At 40.5% G+C, this 22,914-nt stretch overlaps 3 protein-coding genes and 1 pseudogene across 3 annotated transcripts; all 4 read left to right on the top strand.

Annotated features, from left to right (window-relative positions):
* Positions 1 to 1,670: 1,670 nt before the first annotated feature.
* LOC147246431 (B2 bradykinin receptor-like) lies at positions 1,671 to 5,972 on the top strand. Its single transcript, XM_086182477.1, has 2 exons — positions 1,671 to 1,792; positions 3,949 to 5,972. Exons 1-2 carry the CDS (start codon positions 1,773 to 1,775, stop codon positions 4,973 to 4,975), a joined length of 1,047 nt encoding a protein of 348 aa, XP_086038603.1. The 5' UTR covers positions 1,671 to 1,772; the 3' UTR covers positions 4,976 to 5,972.
* Positions 5,973 to 6,775: 803 nt separating this feature from the next.
* Positions 6,776 to 7,801, top strand: LOC147246430 (B2 bradykinin receptor pseudogene; annotated as a pseudogene).
* A 2,730-nt stretch (positions 7,802 to 10,531) lies between these two features.
* bdkrb1 (bradykinin receptor B1) lies at positions 10,532 to 12,720 on the top strand. Its single transcript, XM_086181949.1, has one exon. It carries the CDS (start codon positions 10,532 to 10,534, stop codon positions 11,627 to 11,629), a length of 1,098 nt encoding a protein of 365 aa, XP_086038075.1. The 3' UTR covers positions 11,630 to 12,720.
* Positions 12,721 to 17,906: 5,186 nt separating this feature from the next.
* On the top strand, positions 17,907 to 22,629 carry gpr65 (G protein-coupled receptor 65). The gene is made up of 2 exons (XM_086182809.1): positions 17,907 to 17,968; positions 19,434 to 22,629. The coding sequence occupies exon 2, from the start codon at positions 19,444 to 19,446 to the stop codon at positions 20,410 to 20,412; it is 969 nt and encodes a 322-aa protein (XP_086038935.1). The 5' UTR covers positions 17,907 to 17,968; positions 19,434 to 19,443; the 3' UTR covers positions 20,413 to 22,629.
* Positions 22,630 to 22,914: the final 285 nt, after the last annotated feature.

Genomic DNA, 22,914 nt, shown 5'->3' with positions numbered 1-22,914 from the left:
TCAAAAATGTAGATTTTTACCATCAAGGAAAAGGTGGACAGGAAAAAGGGGGGGCAACAATCCATCCATTGTTTTGTTGATAAATGATTATTTCACACACGAGCTTGTGGGTGAGGGCGAGGCGCCAGGCAGCACCACCTGGGAGACTACGATGAATCCTAACTTGCTCGAGCCACATTGGTGTAACTGACTACCACTCAGAAAAGACTTAAAGTCTATAACATACACTAAATAATTCATTCATCCACTCCCAATGTACACAACAGAGAATATGCACTGTTGACTGGCAGAAAATGGTGAAACTGAATTGCAGCATGACGAATGTCATTACCACTTCCTCTTGGTCTTGCATTAACTACTCAATTATCATGGGGTTGTGACACACCAGATAACCTTTCCCCTTGCACTGATGATCTTAAACCTTTTGGTCTCCTCCAATCAATGCTAATCTGAAAATGGCTTTTGCTATCAACATCCTCTCTATTTAGAAGGAAAATTGTCATCTTGTTGCTGGGAACCAGTGTCTCTAAGAATAATGCCAGTCCTAGGACACAGCTCATAATCACAGGCTGGATGATGGAGCTGCCAGTCCGCCCTGCTGCACTTGGAACGACACACAAGGAAGCGGCTTTGTTCAATACTGACATGAAAAGATGATGGACCTCAGATGTGTTCCAGTATTTCCAGGAGAGCAACACTTGGTGTTAATTGACGATAACAGAAGTGTGAAGTGTGTGTGTTTTGTTCTGCCATACAATGAGCACTTAAGATATTTATCACTTCCCCCATTCCGACCGTAAGATACCATCTTTTTCTAATGATTGTTTTTCACTGTGACAATCCAAAATATTAGCACCACACACATTAGTAGATTATAATTGCCCTCGGGTCACTGTGCCTAATATGCTACAAAAAAAAAAAAAAAAACATACACACAGCAGGGATTGTAGTGTTTGAATGAACGTGGGTGTAAATAAAGCATTATTTATTTACAAAAATGTTTAAATTCTTATCGACCGGTTTCGGCTTCATTAAATGTGTTGATTTTCTCGGTTGAAATACAGCCATGCGCTACAGATGGTTCGTCCAATCAACAATTAATCAACAAGGTTACATCCTAACCGAGCCTGTTCTTTTTTGAATGCCAACACCTAACCAGACTCTTATTATAAAACATCATAAATCCTTATTTCAACCATGAAAACATCCTCAGTGACCTTTGGTTCTCTGGCGGTGTCACATCATTTTAACAGATGTTTTGACACCACAATATTACATAACTATGCTCCTGGGTCAGATATCTGTCTGCACCCTTAAAGCAGGAACAACCTTAAGTTGTACGATTATGTACGTCTGACCTCATCTGCACTGCTCTGCTACTCTTTCTATTCTTACAGTGTTCTTGTATTCTATGTCCTTTTACCTCTGATAAAATGTACCAAATAAGAATTTTGTAGAGCAGAAAAACCCAGATGACAATAAATGTTGAATCAAGTACAGAAGCAGAATCACAAACATGTAGACATGCTGTGTAGGATCTTACAGAGAGAGGGGGAGAGAGAGAAAGAGAGAGAGAGAGAGGGAGGGAGATAGAAAGAGAGGGAAAAAAAAGTGTCTACAGAATGAAGTAGTCTGGGGAGTTATTGGCTGACATCACTTCTTACAGTTTCCTTTAAGAGATCAAGTCAGACTGACAGAGTGGCGAACAGGAGGATAGTGGAGGGGTGGAGGCAAGCATCTGGACTCTCCACATCTGGACTCACTCAGCAGCAATGGCTCTCCAAACCACAAGGTAAGTAATTTCCTTCAAATCTTTAAAAAAAAATTCGACATAACCACTGATACATTATCTCACTTACATTTAGTAGGCTTCTCCAACGATGCTTTGCTAAGCTGTATAGACGTGTGTGAGTAAAGCTGCTGAATTATACGTGAAGATGTTTGGGTTGACAAATCATTTTTGCTACCAAAAACGGAAAAAAAAAAACAGAGTGAACCAAAATGTGGTCGAGGAAATGAAAAAAGCTGAATGGTTCCTACTGGCACGGACTTGTCTGGTAGCATCAACTTCCCCCAACACGTTTTGTGTTAAATGCCTGAAGGCGGGAGCTGACTGGCATTTAAGTAGATCTAACACTTTGTGACAGTAGCTTCTGCATTCAGTTTGTCCTCTGACACAATAGTGGTATCATCTCTTTACAGCTACGAAAAGGAAACTCTTTGGTTAGATTTCTGCACATGTCCACGTATTTAATTGATGTTTGTCTTTTAATTCTAGGTAGTCGTTGTTATTAATGTTGAGTAGGATTTAAGGATACTTGTGACCGACCTGTACAAAACAGAGGCGCATATCAGATGGTGCAGGGCGCCATCCGTCACCGCAGGGTGAAATAGAACCAACAGAAGCAAGCCTGTTGCTGGTTATCGGAACATGGCAAACTATATGTTCTGGACAAGATGATATAGATGCATGTTCATTATATTATATTAATGAGTGAAAGGCAGGACTGGTGCAGCGCAGCAGCAAACACTAATTGCACTAGAAGATAGATGAACAGAGTGGAAGTGAGTATTGATCATCAGCCGATTTGATGATGACCAGCAGTTTGTAGTGACTCAGTTAATTAACGGTGTACTTAAAGCAATACTGCTGCTTTTTGGCACCCTGTCGCAGGTTTGTTTGTTTTTTTTTAGCATAAAAAAAAAATCAATCCAAACAATGTATGAGAAGCATGCGCAAAGAAAACAAGAAAACCCTCCTGGGGCTAAGAATGTGTCTCCCTTAATGAAAATCTTGAATAATTAATAGTATAATGTACCGATGTTATGGTGTTCTTATGCATGGTAGCGGTCATCTGTGCAAATTCCCCAGCACTAAGCAACGCTGGGACTGTTCAGCTCTGCTCCTGTGGAAACATTAAAGCCAAGTTAGGGGACGAACCTGTGATTAACATTTCCCCAGTGGGTGGAGGCACGCCCCAACAGGCCCAAACAACAACTAACGTAGCCACTTCAGTTCAGCTTAGTTTAAAATTTAGACTGGGAAAAGGGGAACCAGCTGGTTGGGCTTGTTGGGAAACATAGATGGGGGGAGGAAAAAAAATTCTGAGTTATTTTCTCCAAGTCCGCTATCAAAACTAAACTTCGGTTTCATGTTTTTACCACCTACGCTCGGTGAAAAACTGTTCCTGCTCTTCCCTCTGATCGGATCTGATCCTGATCCATCCCAATCTGATCCTTATCCTGGTTCACATGCCGTCAACGCAGACAGCAACCGCTGTGACTTCTAACACATTTCCTTGGACAAACACGTGCCTCCTCCTTATTGGTATTTTTTCAGTAAATGTAACAGTTGTCCAACATCCATTTACTTCAAAACTATAGTCTGAGCCACAGAGTACAGAGTACAAGATGAACCTCAACACAGTGGCATGAAAGCTTCACCACCAACAAGCTTTCTGGTGCAATAATTGCAGCACGACACAACCACACCTGTACTTAATTATAAATGTGGGTTAGTTTGCATGCTTATGCTAAACCCTAGAGTCTGCATAGCTATAAACCCAGCTTAATGACGTGAGGCCCTCAGAGCAAGTGCTCTGGCTGTGTCAGTCCTGATCTGTCCTTGAAGTCAGCTTAGTACTTTTGTGCTGCGACCTAATCAAAAATTCAATGCAACATTCAAAAAATGTATATATTTAAAAATGAATAGCTAGGTCTTTGTTTGACCCACCCGTCACCCCAACATGCTCCTCGTCCAGACTTCATGACTTGATGGGCCAATGCCTCCCACCAGAGGACACCTAGCATGTCAGTATTAGGAGTATGTATTTGACAAGCAACAGTGAAATCCCCTAAGGAGTTTGTCAATTGTGGACAGAACAACAAGTTTTATTGTTGTGTTTTTAATCTATTTAATTTAATCTATAATATTCTCTCTCTCCTCAGAATGCCAGACCTGACCACTACAGCTACGTATGGAGACCAAAACACCACCAATGGCTCTGAGTGTATTGATTCAGAAGCCTGGGATTGGGTCCACACCTATCAGCCTGTCTATATCCTGATCATCACCGTGCTGGGAATTTTCTTCAATGTGTTTGTCCTTTTGGTTTTCTGCCTTCACAAGAAGGCTTGCACTGTGGCTGAAATCTATTTGAGCAACCTGGCAGCTGCTGACCTCCTCCTTGTGTCCTGTTTACCCTTCTGGGCTGTCAGCGTCTACAATAGTTTCGATTGGCCCTTTGGTTTGTTCCTGTGCAAAGTTCTCAACCTGGGCATCAAGATGAACTCTTACTGCAGTGTCTACTTCCTCGTCCTGGTTAGCATCGACCGCTACGTTGCACTGGTGCATACGATGTCTCATGGTAGAATGCGTAGACCGAAGTATGCCAAACTTGGTTGTCTGCTGATTTGGGCTTTCGGTTTGCTCGTGAACATCCCGACGCTTGTCTTCAGGGCAGTGAGCTATTTTCCTGAGTATGACGTCCATGCATGCTACTTAGAATACGGAGACGATACCACCGAGTTTTTCTGCGATGGGATCTTGGTAATCTTTGGCTTTATCATCCCGTTTTCAATTATCTCCTTCTGCACTGTCAAGATTATTCAGGCTTTAAAAAAGCAGTCAGTTGAGAGAATCAATGCTGAAAAAACAGAGCAGAGGGCTACCACCCTGGTGTTAGCTGTTCTCCTAGCCTTCCTTATCTGCTGGGTACCATTTCACTTGGTCACCACCCTGGATCTGCTTGTAAGAATTGAGTTCATGGGAGGTTGTCAACTCAGCACGGCCCTGGAAATTTGCAACCAGATCTTCACCTACGTTGCCTTCTTCAACAGTGTTCTCAACCCCATCCTGTACGTCATTGTAGGAAAGAACTTTCGTAAAAAAGTCGCAGAAGTCTTCAGTCAGTGGGCCATTAAGAGAGAGACCACACGCTCACAGTTCTCCTCGACATTAAAGACTTCAGTGTGAAATGCTGCTGTGTGAAGTCATGAAAAACTGTACTGTTTCCTTTAAAGCTGATTTTTCAATGTAAACTGTGTGAATGCTTGTTTAACATTTGCAGATGTAATTATACAGTGAGATGGAAGTTTTTGTCAGACAGATAAATTCAACAAAAAAGCCTCTATGGGACAATAAAAGACTTGAATGAATATTCCACAGATTGCCTGTTAAAGTGCAACCCAACCTACAAGAAATATGTGCTATAACAGCACGTTACTGGGTAGGGCACGACAATCGCATGCAGTTTCAATTAGAATTCTTCCACGGTGCAGACGTGGTATCCTTGGTTCGACAACGAATGTTCTGGGCGGCAATTAATGTTGTTTAGCAGTTTAGATGAACTCTTTTTTTTACAGTTATACACTGACAACAGCATCTTGAAATTACATTTTCTATTGGAAGCTAATGTTTCATAATGTGTCACCAGGCAAACATTTTGAATTAGGTTTAAATGTGCAGAAATGCGGCGCTGTAAATGCGATTCAATCAGTCTGAAGCACCTCAACCTTCCCTGTGACACAGACTATTTCCTCTTTTCATAACAGGAACCGTCACCGGTCACGTTTTTGAACCAGAGAGTTTCTGTGCCCACTATGAAAAAATATCCTCCTTGATTGACTTTGGCAGTATTTCAGTGGTGCTGCCACACCACCATCACACTATGTGGTGGTGGGCATGATGAGTGTCTCTACTACAGCATAGAAAATATGCACGCAGAAATGTTTACTTTTTTTTTTTTTTTTTTACTCTTTCTCACACGTTCTCACCAAACGTTCTAAACTAAAGGTGGTTGCAAAAAAATGGCAGCATGTTGAATGTACAAATAGCATGTAAATTTGCTTGACTGTTGTAAAATAATGAGTGTATACATATATTGTTTATAACGCATTGCTGATAAATCATTTTGTATAATATCATGTCTGTTATACTATGAATACTGCCATAAAATAAACCATACATGTGGTTTTAAGGATGTTTTGTGTCTTTATGATACGTATAAAGTTGAGTGAGAGAGCCCTTGAGTGTTTTCTGGTGTTTCTGACTCATTGTCTGAGTTAAAACAGTCAGTCTTTATTTTCCAGTGGTGACACACAAACATGCTCCTTTTTTCATGGATGTCTGGTTTTATATTTCACCCCATCCCACCTAAAAAAAAAAAAAAGAAAAGAAAAAAAAAACAGGGCCAGTGTTGACTCAGTGGGATGTGGGCGAGGGCGCACTCCTAAGTTGTCCCCGAAATGAACGCAAGTAATGCCAAACAGGAAATCTTTGTCCGGGCCTTCCCACCATTGCCGGAGAACGGTTGTGAAACAAATAACAGATGTATAAAATTATCTCAAAGGGTAAATACACGTGCCGAAAATACAAATTTGTCCTTGTGCATGTATTTTGTGGAAGTGTGCTCCTGAAAGTTTGTTTTTCACTCTCTTCTTTTAAAACTGCAATTTTCAGTCTTCATTTTGTTATAGAAGTATTTCCATTTCATATGTGTGTGAGATTATAAGTATAGGTGCTTCCATCTGTTGCTAAGACTCACATATTTGCGAATGACATGTCTCACGTAATCATTACCCACGCACCGCAGAGTCCATTATCCCGTCACACTTAGAAGTCAAAGCAGGGTGTGAAAGCTACAGCAAACGCAATGTTTACACAGTTAAAAGGTCCTACTGGTATGTGTTTGTCCATGTATTTCTGAGAACACCCGTATCTTTATCCCTCTCAAATAAACGGGTCAGTACCACAGCCACATTGAACTCCGCAGTGATGGAGAGCGCCATGCGATCTGAGCTCCTCTGTAACCACACGGACGCATGGGACTGGGTTTACACCATGCAGCCTGCTTTTATGTCCATCATCTGCTTTCTGGGAGTGATTGGCAACTCTTTTGTACTTTGTGTGTTCTGTCTCCAGAAGCATCGCAGCTCAGTAGCTGATATTTACCTTAGCAACCTGGCGGCGGCTGATCTCCTCATGGTTTCTTGCTTACCCTTCTGGGTTGCAACTATTATCAAGAAGTTCCACTGGACATTTGGGGATACCATGTGTCAGATCGTCAGCATTATCATTGGGATGAATTATTATTGTAGTGTACTGTTCCTTACGATTGTGAGCGTCGACCGATACCTGGCTCTAACCAGACCTCTGTCCCTGGGAAGAGGCAGACGGGCGCTATGGGCCCGTGGCATTTGCCTTGCCATTTGGATTATCGGGATCTTGCTCAGCCTCCCCGCCATCCTCTTCCGCTCCGTGCAGTTCTTCCCTCAGCTTGGCATTGATGCGTGTTACATCGCATATCCTCATGGAGGCTGGAGACTACGCTACAACGTGACTGTCAGTATAGTTGGCTTCCTCATCCCTGTTCCTATCGCATCCTTCTGTTGTTATCACATCAATAAAGTCCTACGGAATGGCAAGAAAATGAGAAAAAGCAGCAAGGGGAGTTTGGAGAGAAAGGCTTCCTACCTTGTTCTCATTGTTCTAGCTGTGTTTGTTATCTGCTGGCTGCCCTACCAGGTTCTGATCTTCTTGGACACTCTGGATTATTATGAAGTCATCTCTGGGTGTACATGGGCGAACGTGCTGGACATCGGCAACCAGTTAGCCACATACCTTGGCTATAGCAACAGCTCATTGAATCCTTTCCTGTACGTCATTGTGGGAAAAAACTTTAAGCAGAGGGCAAGGGAAGTCTTCAGATGTGTGCTGTGCAGGAAGCAACAACAATGGGGGAAATCTGATACCCCCACAGTGAATCTCAATTCACCTAATTCAACAGAGTGTACCGTCTGAACGCAGAGACTTAATTCCGAACTACAGCTTTTGACGAACTGCCAGCTAGTCTCTAGTTTTTGTGCAAATATTTCTGGAATCTTGTGCCATCGAAACGGAAGCATTTTATATCAAATTCTGCGCGTGTGCAGCCCTCTTTTAGATGGCAGACATGAGAGAAGTAGATTTACATTTTTAGATGCTTTAATTTACACTCGCCGCTAAAAACAGCAAGTTTATGTCTGTCTGTAAAAAAAAAGAGGCTTATTCATTTTCTAATGGATGCTTTCTGAAGCTCTTTTTGTATGAATCATTAAGGTGACATTTGTTTTCTCTGACAACCGCACGGTAGCGCTTGTATTAATGTGATATTAGAACTATAGGTTTACAGCAAAATACTGGATTTAAGCTCTTCACTACGCAACATAAAATAATAGTCATAGACCAAATATCAATCACACATTTCAATGACTTGCAGAAAGGTAATTGCAACCATTCAGAAATGATCTGATTGTTGCTGTAATCTGAGGATAATGACCCTGAATAAAGAATTATCTGTGAATAAAAGCACACGCGTTATGTCATGATGGGAAAAGTTGTTGATAAATTAGATGACAAAGATACAATTATGCTTGTGTCCTCCAAAATAATTTCAAATGCATGTGTCATTCTATCATTTTATCCATAAAAGGAAACACACAGCCGTCCACGCTGACATGATGAGATAAAGCTTCAGATGGCGCACTGAAAGATCATGTTTGTTTTTGTTGCTATTTCCTCATCTTGGTTTGCGATGAGAATAACAGAGAAAAAGTCTTTTTATACAATGAAGCATTTACATTTCATCAAGTTAAGGTTAAAAGTGCAAAATTCGTAAACTGAAACAAAACCTTAATCACTGATAAGTCAACTTCAAAGCAAAAAAAAGAGTCATAACGACAGACTCTACAAACAGACAGCAATCTCAAGTGAAAGATCAGCGTAAGAACCGGTTCTCCTCCACATTTTTTTAAATCACCTTTTGCAGTTTAACGCGGTAACGAGAGCTTGAATTTCTTATCACAAATACACCAGTTTGGAAATGCGAAACTCCTTATCAATTAAGTTGCAAATATGTGAAAACGAAATTGGCATAAGCGACAGCAGAAAAGAAGTGTAAACCTTCTTGTGGCCTTCTGTAGGGCCAAATGTTTTCAAGAGACTTTACAAATTTTTTTTTTTTTTTTTCCTGCAATAACAACACTTGGGATTTCTTTTGAATGAGCGTTCGCGTCTCAGTCTTTCCCCTCTGGCTTGTAAGAGCTCGCTCGGCACATCAGAAACAAAGCATTCTGTGTAAATGATATAATATCGAAATCTTAAACCTAAAGGAACCTGGACAATTGACATTTTAACGCTGCGCATAGGTGATTTAAACAATTCTGCTAGTAGCTTGTGGCACTTGCAGTTCACTGGAAGGTAGGGAAATATGAAGGCCGCAATCCCCAACACCACCACTTGATGCCACTAAATGCCACAAATTGGTGCAGTGAACTCAACTTTTCTTGAACTTGTATCATAATAATACCCTATTACCATGTCTTATCGATTCTAACCAACTTTGTCATGTTTTCTTAATACTTTTCTGTAGTGCTGGACATTTAATGCTGCACCATCTGCAGTTTTCTCCAACCAGTTTAGGGAGCCGCTGTAAAAACACACACGTGTCTGACTCTTGAGAAACAAGTTGATATATTGAATCTCTGAGCCAAGTGAGTGGAGGAATGCAATTGTATATACAAAATCTCTCATCACAGTTTTCCCCTCTGACTCGCCGTGTACTTTCAGCAGGAGTTCGTTGGACACAAGATTCCATTTCTGGACATGTATTATCATTAGGATTTTGATCAATGCAGAGACATTTTGTATCCAACAAACAGTAAGAACTTTCCATATTCCATATGTTTAATTTAGATCCTGTGTGATCTAACTTGTATTTATTTTTTTAATCCCAATAACGATAAAAAAAGAGACAGCTTTTAACTGCATTTTAAGATATAACATGTTAAATAAAAATGTTTGAGGTGTAAGAGACTGAAAAAAAGATGATTCTTTTTTGGCATGTATTTTGAGCTTGTTAAACGGAAAACGAACCGTCTGACTGTAACTTACTCTGCTTTACTGCACGTTTTCTTCAACTTTTGCGAACACTGGAAACAAAGACTTCATTTAACGCTCGAATCTTTGATGCAGAAGAGGTCAAACAACATGATATAATGGATATTGAATTAAATAAATAGATTTTGACATTTTAATAATCTGCTGTAAGGTGAATGACACCGACACATGATGATGCAAAACTTGATATAGTAGACTCCTTGGCCAAGATGAATGCAACTCTATAAACAAAAATCCTCCTGTTGTATCATGTTACTATTTCATATTAATGCTCTCGCAGCGCTTTTTTATTTATCTGTTTATGTAAGATGCGAATGACTTTAATCCATAGTGCAGAATTTGTCAAAACGACATAACATAAAGGAGTTTGAATGAAAGAAAGAAATGTCATGTCCCACTGTTTTTTTATTCAATAGCCTGCTGTAGTTTTGAACACATTTTGTGCAATGGACGTATAAATGGTGCCGTTTCAGCTCTTATCATACCAAAAAGTTTGGATTCGTCATATACAAGCTAATGAACTGAATTTGGCTGATGTAGCACAATCCAGCTACAGTGTTATTGACATTGCGTAACTTTTTTGTTGTGTAGCCCATGGAGCCAATGACGTCTGTATCCGTGGCAGCACTGTCTGAATACAGCAGCGTAACCCCGACGCCTCATCCATCAGAGTCTCCGGGATGGGAGGTTGTCCACACCTTCATTCCGCCGTACATCTTTGCCGTGTGCCTGCTTGGACTTCTCTTCAACAGCTTCGTCCTGGGAGTGTTTCTGGCTCACAAGGATCGTCTGACTGTGGCTGAGCTCTACCTGAGTAACCTGGCTCTGGCTGACTTTCTCCTCCTGTGTTGCCTCCCATTCTGGGCTATGAACATCCTCAATAACTTTAACTGGCCTTACGGGGATGCTTTATGCAAGATGGTGAACTCTGCCATCGTCACCAATTTCTACACCAGCATTTACACTCTGGTCATGATTAGCGTTGACCGATACCTCGCAATTGTGCAGACCATGAAGGCCCGGTGGCTTAGACGAACGCTGCACGCTAAGTTGATCTGTTTCGTCCTGTGGATACTAGGACTCATACTGAGCGTGCCCACGATGGTTCACAGAAAGGTGAAGATGACAGAAGATAATAAAACTATTGCCTGTGTCCTAGATTATGATCACAACAGCTCTTGGAAGTTAAACTATCAGATTACAATGAACTTGGTGGGCTTTGTGCTGCCTGTGACGGTCATCCTTTTCAGTAGCGGAACAATTGTCAAAGTTTTATCTCAAAGGAAGGTGACGGTAGGTTTACATGACACTTCTGAGTCAAAGGCAACGATGTTGTTGTATGCTGTCACTCTTCTCTTCTTACTGTGTTGGGGTCCATTCCAGGTCGTCACCTTCCTCAACATCCTTTGTGATGTTAAAGTGTTGGATGGGTCAAAGTGGTCCGACACTCTTGACATAGGAGGCCAGGTTTCAGTCTATCTTGGTTTTATCAACAGTGCCCTCAACCCTCTGCTGTATGTCTTCTCTGGGCAATACTTCAGGAAGAAAGTCAGCTCCATCTACAGGGGGACTAGACAGCGTCGACGAGGATCAGATATGACCACGTATCAACGCTCCGTTGTGTCCACTTACATTAATAGACCAGAGCAAATTAAACCTGTGGTCCTTTTTAATGGAAGGGATAAGATGTGACTCTCTCCTCGTGTTGGACAGCTTCCTTTTACTGATAAAGCGAAACAACACGCAGGGTGTGACTGTCAAGTGGCAACGTGTACGACCAACGTGTTCATAATTCAGCTGAACCACTCAAATGTTCAAGAGTGTGCAGAAATTATGGACACAGTCTGATGGACAGTGGAACCAGATTGCGTCACATCTCTTTCCTCGCATTTGGGCAAAAAAAAACGATTATTTTCAATCTGAAGCAACTATGTTTAGTTTCTACAACGTCAAGGAAATATCAATACTGCAACAATAATCCACACTCACCTTTGCTTGAGCTACTTTTATACGTTAGCGAAACGATTTCTTTCATCGACTTAGCTTAACGGTTAAAGTAGCATTTAAAAAAGCAAATAAATGCACTGTCTTAAATTCTGTGTTCTTTCAAGTCCATTCTGATCATCGCCATGCAAGCAAAAAACAACTGGCACCGTTTTCAGTTTCACGTCATGTCTGCCTGCGTGATATTTTAAACATTTGACTTAAACAGAAATTACATCATGTTTCGAAAGTTTTATGCTGAATCTGCAGCAAAACAATAATAGTCAAGAACACAAAGAGTTGTGTCTGTGAAAATGAATGTTTTTATTTCCATGCGCTGCCTGCGTCTTCGTGCCAGAGGCCCCACCTCGCCGTCTCGCTCGGCGTGGCAACGGTTTCAGCTTGATCTTGTGGTCTTGTAATGACACAGTCAAGACTGCCAGGATGGATTTTACTCACATGCTGTGGTCAGACACAGGCAGGAGAAAAAAGAACAGAACAGGGGTTTCTGTAATGATGGTTCTAAGTGTTCCAGTAAGCCAGGAGGACCGTGTCAAGGTGCTCCATGTACAATTGCTGGAACCTGAAACTGAGATGAATTTAGCAAACCTTATTATTGGTTTTTTTTTTTAGGTTTTGTTTCAAAAAAGTATGCAACAAAAACAAGGATGCACTCAATCCGAGCCTCTCGAACAGAAGTCAGACACAGAAGTCAATTATTCAGATTGAATTTTCCGCACGCAAACAAAGCCAGAGACAGGAAGTAATTGCACCCAGGCTTCGATGAAATAAATAAGATGTTTGTGTGGCTGCAGCTGTTAAAGTCTTTTACTCTCAATAATTTCGAAAATAAAACTGTTAGTGTAACATATAAAAAGATTCAGATTGTTTGTTCTACAGCAATGAGCCCAACTCTTACTGCAATAACTGAACAATTCTGGAATGGACTGCCTTGAAATTATGTAACACTGAGGTCCAAAGAGGTCGAATCTTGCCGACTTTGGTGACCTCTGACATCTTGCATCAGTACGTGGTTTGTACTTTTTGGGTTTTAAAACATATTCTACTTCTTTTTTTTTTTTATTAAATCCAGTCAGAAATATCTCAATTGTTACCGGCTGGTTCTATCTTTTGTTCATTAGTTAGTATTTTTGCTAAATAAATAAACGCAGTTGTCTGTTTTATCGTCATGCATCTCTGTCCGTTCAGTTTGATTAAGATTTCCCAGTTATGCATTTGGATGTGAGTATTTCCAAGGATTTTTTTTTTTCTTTTCGATATTTAGCTTAGAGACTTTTATTACCACTGCCTCGGGTGTCTCTTTACACATCTGTCACCAAGTAACAACACAACACTTTCCTAAAAAATAAATTACTTTTTTTGTACAAGTTGACTAGAGAGAGAGAGAGAGAGAGAGAGAGAGAGAGAGACGGTTCCCAGATTCAGTCTAACTCATAATGGTTTGAGCAATATTCCCTTCTTGAACTTGAAAAAAAAAAAAGAAAAACAGATGCTTTTGTAAATATTTGTAAAGGAACAACATCCACATCAAGGATGATATCATCCTATGCTCCGTCATGACTGATTCAGCTATAAAACAGTGGATACATTGTGACACACAACCCGTAAGATGTGACACATTTCGTTATCAGAATTTGATCTCATAACATTTGGAAAGTTAGTCAGCTCGGCCAGCGAAAGTCTCTGGAATGTATCTTCCTGACAGCATGGATTACTAAGGAATGTTGACGCGGACACAAACTCCGTATTTTGAACGAGAGATTCCAGATGAACGTGAGAACTCGCTCGGCCTGATATGATAAAAACACGTTCTTATCTAAAATGTCATTGAGTGCTTTAAAAAAAATATCTGTGCTATCATGTCATGAAACCCATCAGCTGTGTTGATCTGTTACGCAGCAACACACACGTTCTAACGTGTGTCTGTAAGCCTCGGAGATGATGGCGTAGAGCACGTCACCTGACATCCTGGAGGATCATGTCTGACAGTATCATTATCCTCTCTCCTCTGAGGAAGCCATGGATGGAAAAGACTAGACCAGTGAGGCTGTGCGTCTGAAGACGTCATATCTGGGAAAAAAAAGGTTAATAAATATGAGGTTTTGTAACAAACTTGTCTCAGAGGGAGTCAATCTCTCTATCTCTCTCTCTCTCTCTATCTCTCTCTCTCTCTCTCTCTCTCTGTGTCACACACACACACACACACACACACTGAAGATTTCAAGAACAACTGTTTATTTTACTGGTGATATGTGGCGTCATGGAGCAGGACATGGTGGATGAGTAAGTATATGAAGAGGTATTGCATATTGTGTAAAACCAAATAAATGAAGATGCTGTGAGGAAGTAGAAGGCTGTGAGTTTGTGTCTGTGTCTGCAAGAATGAGCTCGAATGTTTACAATCGAGAAGAATGACATAAATAGTTAATTGGAGATTATTTGAATTCAAAGACTTGTGGCTTGGAATTTACAGTCAGTGAAATTATTCTGAATTGATAAACTTTTATTTTATCACATAGATTTGTTGAGAGAAATTGTATTTATATTACAATGGAAGCCTGAGCTTTTTCGATTTTGTGAGGAAAAATAAACAGCAGTAGTCGGATACGCGTCTTGTGCAACTGCTATCGTGAAGCTTTGTCCTGTTTTATGCAGGTTTTAAACATTTTGTTTCACTGTCGAAAATCTCAAGGAATTGCTATTGATGACAAAATTTGCAAAATAAAATCAATTTGACATTCGGAATCAGTCTGATGTCTAATCTAAAGACTGATAAAACCTATATTACTTACTGAATGGATATGGTTGCAAGCAAATCGAGACACGCGATATATCAAAATGTTTAGAATTTGTCCTTCTCTGTTTGTCCGACCTTGATTGCTCAGGTTACACACATGCTGAGATTTATGAGTATCATCATACTGTGTCATTTTTTTAAATCTTGTAATCTGTTAATGCTGTTTACTGGTAGGCGATGCACGTGTTTCCAGTTAAGTTCAAGGTGGTCATCAGTCTAACACCCCAGTAATCCTCTGATTGGATGATTGAGGCGGCCACTAGATGTCATATACCTGATGAGGACCAGACCAGACCGGACCGGAGCACCTGAGGGGAATCCTGCTCACAACACAAGGTCACGATAGAAAATCTTCTCTAGGATGAGGGTCAAATTGAAGTAGCTCCCATTTTCAAGCATTAAATGTTGTTTCAGCCTTAATCCTGTTGGAAAATTCAACAAACTGATGTGAGATGATGGAGCTCGTTCATAAAAATATTCAGCAAGTGTTTGCAGTCTTGATAATGGCCGTTCAGTGGTTAAATATTCCTCAGCCCTCTGTGTGTATGACTCCAGCTGGATTGTGCTATGTTAGGATGATATATTATCAAGATACATTGTGTCTGACTCATATTTGGCCACTGTTCTTCTGAGTCATTTAACGATAAATATCAATGTAGTAGTTCTGCATCCGCTCCTTTAAATGGAACATGTACTTTCTTTGATTCCAGATATATATACTTTTGGGAATATAAGGAAATAGTCACGCACTGTATATATTTGCATGCATTTAAAAGTTTGACAGCAAAAGTCATCTGAAGCGCAGGGACTCACACAGCTGCAGAGGAACAGTGTAAACACATTTTCCGAGGCTGACAGACAAAGAACTGAGAGTATTTTTTCTGATTTTCCCATGAACTTACACCTATATGGTGTTATAAAGATTAAAGCTCACTGTCTGGACAAAACAAAAAGGGATTTTTTTTTAATTAATTTTCCACTTCAAAACACAAATCGATATCTCTTTAGATTACAGCCTGCCATGTGTGGCGTAATCACTCCCCTCCGCTCTCACAAGATCTTCACACACACTTCATTACACGCAGGAAGTGAGTTGGTTTGTTTAAAATTAGCATGGTCACATGTTTAGGCCAGATACACTGTACAGACCTGGATAGATAGATAGAACATTTTCAAATGTAAATCCCTCCAGCATCACTTCAAACAAACTTGTCGTAGGTGAGATCCAAGAACATCAGGCCCTCCGTGACGGATCCCCGGTGTAACGTCAACACATAAACCAGATCAATTAAAACGACAACCGACTTAAGTACCTGTGTGTTTGCGTCTGGTTTTTCTTCTGATCACATTGTCCCATTCATAATGATTTTAACTGCACCAGGATAATGCAAGTAAGCAGCAGTAGTATTCACTTTATTTCAGGACGAGGACCAGAAGCAAGTAGCAGCTCTGCATTTGAAGTTACATAAAAAAAGTAGAAAATCAGCATCAAAATGTACTTCAAGAACAGAAAGTAAAAGTACTTATTAAATGTTTATTTGTGTGATGTAATACCAGCTTATTGATATGGATGCAGCTGAAGCATTTCATAGTTGAAATAGTTGAAATAGCTTTTTTAAAAGATTCTTTTGTTAGTCCACTTACTTGTCCAGCCTGGGATCCTGAGTTTATAGTTGGCTTGCGTGTTGATGGTTGTCTATTCTATTCTATTCTATTCTATTCTATTCTATTCTATTCTATTCTATTCTATTCTATTCTATTCTCTGCATGTGGATGGCCATCTTGGAAGATTAGTGACTGTAATTGTATATGACAGCCTTTATGTTTGGTCAAGTCTCCTTTGCTGCAGCTCTGTTGATCGCTGTCATGCAGTGGGTGCTGTGAGGAGCAGTAGGTGGAGGTACTGTTGCGCGAACATCATTGTTGTTATCCTACTTGACCACAGAGGGGCGCTGCAACCTTTCTCTTGAAGACACTTGCGAGAGAATAAATGACGTAGCAGAGGCAGATAGCAACCTATGCGGGGTTGTTCTATGGTTTCTTGGTCCCAGCGACCTTTTGCTCACTGCAGGTGCATTCACTAACTCCAACAGAGCGCTTCCATCCTGTGGGTGGGGGGTCAGGATAGAGGGACTACTGCTGTTTCTCCTCCTCACGCCTACACAGACACACACAAGACTGTCATGCTGCTCGGGGCTATTCATATATTGAGCTTTCCATATTTAACTTATCAGCACTTTACTTTGAAGTAACATTAAATGTTTCTGCTCTGCATTGCCGACATGTTGCGCTGACTCTCCATCTACAGCTCAACAAGTCCTCCAACACATTTTGACACATAATGCTGTGACTTTGCACCATTGTTACAAATCAGTGCTATTGTTTAGTCTTTTAAGGCTTTAAGGAGGCAGGTTAAGTCTATGAGAAGCTAGTAGTTGGGGTTCAAATATAAACTTTTGTAAAGGTTAGAAGACAGTTATCATTTTTAAAACACTGTTTTGTCTTGCAGCTAAAAACAGGAAACTGACACACAACTTTTCTCCCACTGCAGCATGCATCACAACCAGCCCCCCCCCCCCACACACACACACGCACACACACGCACACTCACACCTATCCACCTCCCCAACCTGCCCTGTACACAGATGCTCTCCCCTGTGCATTGGTGTCATTTGAGTTTCTATCCTGTGGTCTAAATTACACCGGCTGCTACACGTGATCTGTCTGGTCAATATATTTTCACTGCTTGCATTTATGACCCATCAGGATGTTTTTCTTCCTCCTCTTCATGTGCTGCCTCTCTATCATCAGTCACAGCTGAAATTGTTGAAACGGAGAGATGCTTCAGCAAATGTGCCACACATCTAAACCTGATCACAGCAAGAGAAGTGGCCATGAAGTTCGCGAAAACCAATATAAACTAGACCAGAAATAGAATCTCCCTGGTGGAGGTAATCATCTGCATCAACTACAGCCAAGCTCGCGTCTGTATTGACTTATCAAACATAAAGACAAACAGTCCCTTAGTATCCAAATTAAATCTGCTATGTAGTCCTCTAACACCGGTAGTGGCCTGTCACCCAGTAAATGACATATGGTAGCCAGGAACAACAGGCGGCTAGCAGCCATCTCTTCCTCTTTCTGTAAGCGGGTTGATGAAGCGTTGGAGGGCTGACAACTGAACGAGTCATCTAGATCTTCATGGAGCAGAAGAGCGACTAAATAAAAGAGTAAGCCCCTCTATTTTGACTTTATAACCTCATATCAGTTTATGCTTTTATACAGATGTAAAATAGGTTTATAGTTGGCCAAAGGAACGAATAAACATTCAAGGTTTTTTCATGTTTAATCTCATTAACTCGCTGTAAGAGTACAGATCATTTGGAGCATACATTTTTGAGATTTTCAACCCCAGAGGGCCTTTGGTTTTATTTAATTTTAGCAGAGTTGTGATGCATTACAGTGAACATTTAAGCATTTGAATGCAAAAGCAGTTTAGGAGAGGATCAGAGGTCACCAACGCAACAAGAAGCTGACTTTTAATGGTGGAGATAAGAATATTACTGCAGTATTTGGTCTGACCCATTCTGGAGTTGCCTGTCCATGTCCTAACTGCAGCACTCTCCCTGTCTTTATTATCATTTTAGTCGAGGTAGTTCCATATATTTAAGTTAATTTGATCATAATGTCACACTAATGCAAAGAAAAAACCAAAACCACATTACTGTAACTGGTTCTTTAGGCTGTTTGCCTTCGTCTTTGAAATTCTCTTCAATAAATTGTGTTGTTTTTCTTGTTTTTTTTCTGTTTCCTCTCAAAATTCTTTATTTTGTAATGAATTTGTAGAAAGAATACAGAGGCCAAGTTACAAAGGTTGTGAAGGAAACAAAGTCAATAATGTCATATTTAAGACACGGGAACTTTTGGGGGGGGGGGGGGGTTTGATATTCTGATTCGCCAAATTTGGTTTAACAAAAGTGATAGTCAGCTTACCTCACTGAACGGATATGAAGTGTTAGCATACCTCCATCAAAAGTCATTTTTGCCCAAAAATGTATTTGCAGTTTTCAGATATAATATTTTACAATCAGACTCTGTCGTGTTCTGTTTTGATGTCCTGTGAAGTTGTAGCACAGTTGATATGATGTCCTTTTTGGGGGGGGGGGGCATTGTTCTGTTTATAATGTTTAAATAGTGTATCTGTGCTGTTGTGATGTCCTGATTTTGATATTGGAATGCTGGATCTCTTGTCTGCCCAATGAATTTATCTTTTTTTTATAGCTAATATAGAAACTCTGGCCTTGAGACTCACATTTGGAATTACTTTCCTTCCTGGAAGTAGTGATTTCATGCTGCATGATCTGCGCCGGTTAAATCAAGATCCTGAACCTAATCAATTTGATGTCTTTGAACAGAGATATGCTAACACTTCAGAGTCGCTAACATTTATGATGCTAAGCTAACTAGCAGTTAGCCTGTCTCTGTGGGTCTCAGCTCGCTGCTGCACACAGCAGAGAGAAGTGTATGTTCCCCTTTGTCTGGCTTCAGGAAGGATGGTAAATATAAGTATTTCCCCAAAGGTTAGCCGGTTCCTTTAAAGATTATAAAAATAATTGACTGAACGGAAGAAATAAAATGTCAACTCCTTGCTGGAAGTAAACAAAAACTTTTCTCCCTTTCTTGTTTCTCTGCAAGGTGGGAGCGTATGGATGTCATGTCTGCTATGGACAACTTCACCCTGGCAGCCAATCAGTCCAAGTGTTACCCTGTTGACAGCGAATTCAGGAGGCGGTCGTTTCTATTTTTCTACCTGATTATAATCATCGCCGCCATCCCGTCCAACTCCTTCTCCCTCTATGTGTCCTGGCAGCACATTAAACGGAAGAACGAGCTTGGTGTGTATCTATTCAACCTGGCTCTCAGCGACCTGACATTCACTATCGGCCTCTCTCTGTGGCTGGACTTCCTGTGGCGTGGAGTTTGGGCTCACGGAGGCTATGTATGCGTGTTGTCAGTCTATTTTCTCTTCACAAACTTTTACACCAGCGATGCGCTCCTCTGCTGTATTGCTGTCGACCGGTATCTGGCAGTGGTTCACCCATTAAAATACACGTCTTTCAGGAAAGTTGGCACTGCAACAGCGGTCAGTGTTGCCATTTGGGTGCTGGTGGTCTGTTTCAATGCCGCCACTATCACCTGGGAGAACTCATACCATGAAACAAAAATGTTTTCTATTTGTTTTGACATCTTCCTCCCACAGTCAAAGAATATGCTTCAAACTAATGTTGCACGCTTCATCCTTGGGTTTATTGTCCCACTTCTCCTGTTGGTGGTTTCCACTTGGGGGACATGTGAGGCCGTGAAATCCAATCAGGGCATCGAGGAACAGGAGCGTAAACAGATCTTTAAGTTGCTGACGTTACTTCTCCTCAGCCTTTTGTTGTTTTTTGGACCGATTCACATCACAATGCTTCTCCGAACGCTAGTGGACGACTGCAGGAATATAATGAGGCTTCTCTATCCGTACAAGATCAGTATAGCTCTCTCATCGCTCAACTGCCTCGCAGATCCGCTACTCTACTGTTTCATTACAAGAACAGGGAAAGCTAATGTTAATCAGGTTGTTCTCTTCTTCCAGGGAAAGAAGAGAACAAAACATGAAGGGATGGCGTAGAATAAAATTACAGAATAGAACCAAGAGCTCTCGCGTAAAGACCAAACCAAAACCGCATTCAAATATAAATGTTGTTTTATTGTTGCAAAATAACTTGCTAAACCAATCTTTTTATTGCATTTGATTCCTCTTTTTTTTTTTGCTCATAAATGAGTGAAATTTGAATTTGTTGGGGACTATAAATACACATTTGTGTTACTGTGCTTAGATGGCAGCAAGACTGTTACTGAAATGGAATTGTGGATAATGAAACTTGCTACAAACGCATCTTGTTGGGATTAGTTCATTATTGGTTTTGGTCTTTTTAAAAGATTGAGTTGGGGAAAAAAAATGTCTTTACCTCCTTCTGTATCCTTTGAATAAGTTTGAGACTTTGATATTGAGTTTTCAAAGCAACGGGAGATGAAATACCTCCAAATAAAGATAACTCAACCTAAAAACAAATGACCTTTTATACACAGTTGAAGCTCACAAATCAAATCAGCAAGAACCAAATAGGGTCTTATCAGCGTGTACAATTGCTTTATTAACTTTAAAGTTAATACGAGTGCAAATGTTTACATTACTTTGCCTGTACCCGCCGCGTGTTGGTACTGTCAGCAGTTTACATTGCTGACTCTGTTATCAAGCTATAAACATCAGCATGTGTTCGTTATCAGCAGCGAGGGGTTGGAGGACAGCTGTGAACAGCTGTTCAGGGAGACACATCCGAGAATCCCTCTGAGAACGGCCTCACACAGTCAGGGAGAGGATCAGCTTCAACACTCACCATTTGAAAGTGTGGGCTTACTAACAAGCCGGTGACCTTTGACACAGGATCGCATGACTACACGTGTGACTGCGGTTTCACTTCAGTGTCCCTGTATGTTGTTTGGGTATATCGAATGAAAACAAATACACACAGTGTTGTCTCATAAAATAACGTGCGCACAGGTTGGATAATTAAAAAACAACAACAACTCACTATCACGTTATTTTCAGTAAAATGCTGCAACTATACTAGAATAGAATAGAATTAGACGATTAAAAAAATAAGACATTCTAGGTAGATTAAAACAGAATAAAAGTCTTAAGAGCGAGTGTTATGATGACGCGTGATTGATATAAAAATGTCAGCACAGTGATATATCCATTAAGATGTGATGCCAGACAAATGTACACACATAAATGGAAAAAATATTTATTTGTAAAAATTACTGTATATGTTATGTATAGGTCATTTGTCATCATACACTACACATACATACAATTGTTTTATTCACTGGTGTAAAAAAACAACAGCAAACAACATTCTTGACAAACATGGATGTCTGAAGTCCTCTAGTGGACAGTTGTGGAAGTGCAGCCATCTGTCAATCACTAGACTATTAATGGAGGCGTGCACAACACTTGTAATGTTTGATTATTTCTCATATGGGTTTTCTCTCCTGCCAAAGTGCTTAAACGTATAGCACCTGTTGTGTTTTATTGCAGAAAATCCTGTCCATAAAAAAAACATCTATGTGCATTGTGCTTGGCAGCCATGTTTTTTAGTCTCAGTATTAATTGATGGAATTGTGTTTAATCATCCTCATCTTGTTTTAGTTGACTGAAAGTCTGAGAATATCAGTCTTATCTTTGTCTATTTCTATGTTTTTTCTATATTCCTATTTATTTTTCTCTCTTTTTTTATCTGTGTTGAATTTTGCTGATACTCTAAATTGACCGTAGGTGTGACTGTGAGTGTGAATGGTTGTCTGTCTAAATGTGTTGGCCCTGCGATGAACTGGCAACCCGTCTGACCCGCCTGAAAGTTGCTGGGATAGGCTCCAGCCCCCCTGCGACCCCTACCAGATTAAGTGGAAGAAAATGGATGGAATTGATGGATGGATGGACAGTTTAACTGTAATGATGTCCTGTCTTAGCCTACTGTCTCAGTTTTGAAAAAGAAAAACTTATTAACTCGTTACAAGCACAAAAGCCTTAATATGTCTCTTTCTTGTTTTAAGCCACTGATTTAAATTTAGTCTTATGACTAAAATGCATATTTCCACCATTTGATAGTTGATTTTTGTTCTTGTTTTTGTCAAAAACAATCAGAAATGTGTAGTTGTAGGTTTTGTCTATTTTTTTTTGTTTGGCCACATCAAAATGATCAAGAACCTAAGAGCTTTTTAGGGATAAGCAGATATTTTGTTCATTTATTAAACTTCATGCGTGATACCTCATAACGAGGCTGGGGAAGAAGACATGTGCTCCTCCATGTGAGTCTTTGAGAGGCCCGCCTCTCTCTTCAATTCGTGTCAGATAATGTGCTTCACCTGAATAACCTGCATCAGCAGAATGTGCTGGCGGAGGCCATTCACCTCACCTTCCTCTGTCCTTGACTGTTTAACAGACAGCCTTCTTTACACGTGCTGTACGTGGAGATGGAGATAAGTGAGGATCAATGGGTTTGTCAGTGAATCTCTACGTCTATGTGAGTTGACGTGGGGACACGTGTGAGCGATAGAGCCTGCTCCC

Source organism: Aulostomus chinensis, chromosome 17 (genome assembly GCF_037954235.1).
Source record: "Aulostomus chinensis isolate RoL2024-O1b breed Wild chromosome 17, RoL_Achi_v1.0, whole genome shotgun sequence".
NCBI classification, from domain to species: domain Eukaryota; kingdom Metazoa; phylum Chordata; class Actinopteri; order Syngnathiformes; family Aulostomidae; genus Aulostomus; species Aulostomus chinensis.
Note: the sequence above shows the minus strand (reverse complement) of the source record. Positions and strands in the feature narration are given on the sequence as shown.

Excerpts from the sequence above, each read along its gene's own strand:
- bdkrb1 (XM_086181949.1), top strand. The coding sequence starts at position 10,532 with ATGGAGCCAATGACGTCTGTATCCGTGGCAGCACTGTCTGAATACAGC.
- gpr65 (XM_086182809.1), top strand. The coding sequence starts at position 19,444 with ATGGATGTCATGTCTGCTATGGACAACTTCACCCTGGCAGCCAATCAG.
- LOC147246431 (XM_086182477.1), top strand. The coding sequence starts at position 1,773 with ATGGCTCTCCAAACCACAAG. Across the intron at positions 1,793-3,948 it reads ATGGCTCTCCAAACCACAAG|AATGCCAGACCTGACCACTA; the intron begins GTAAGTAATTTC and ends CTCTCTCCTCAG.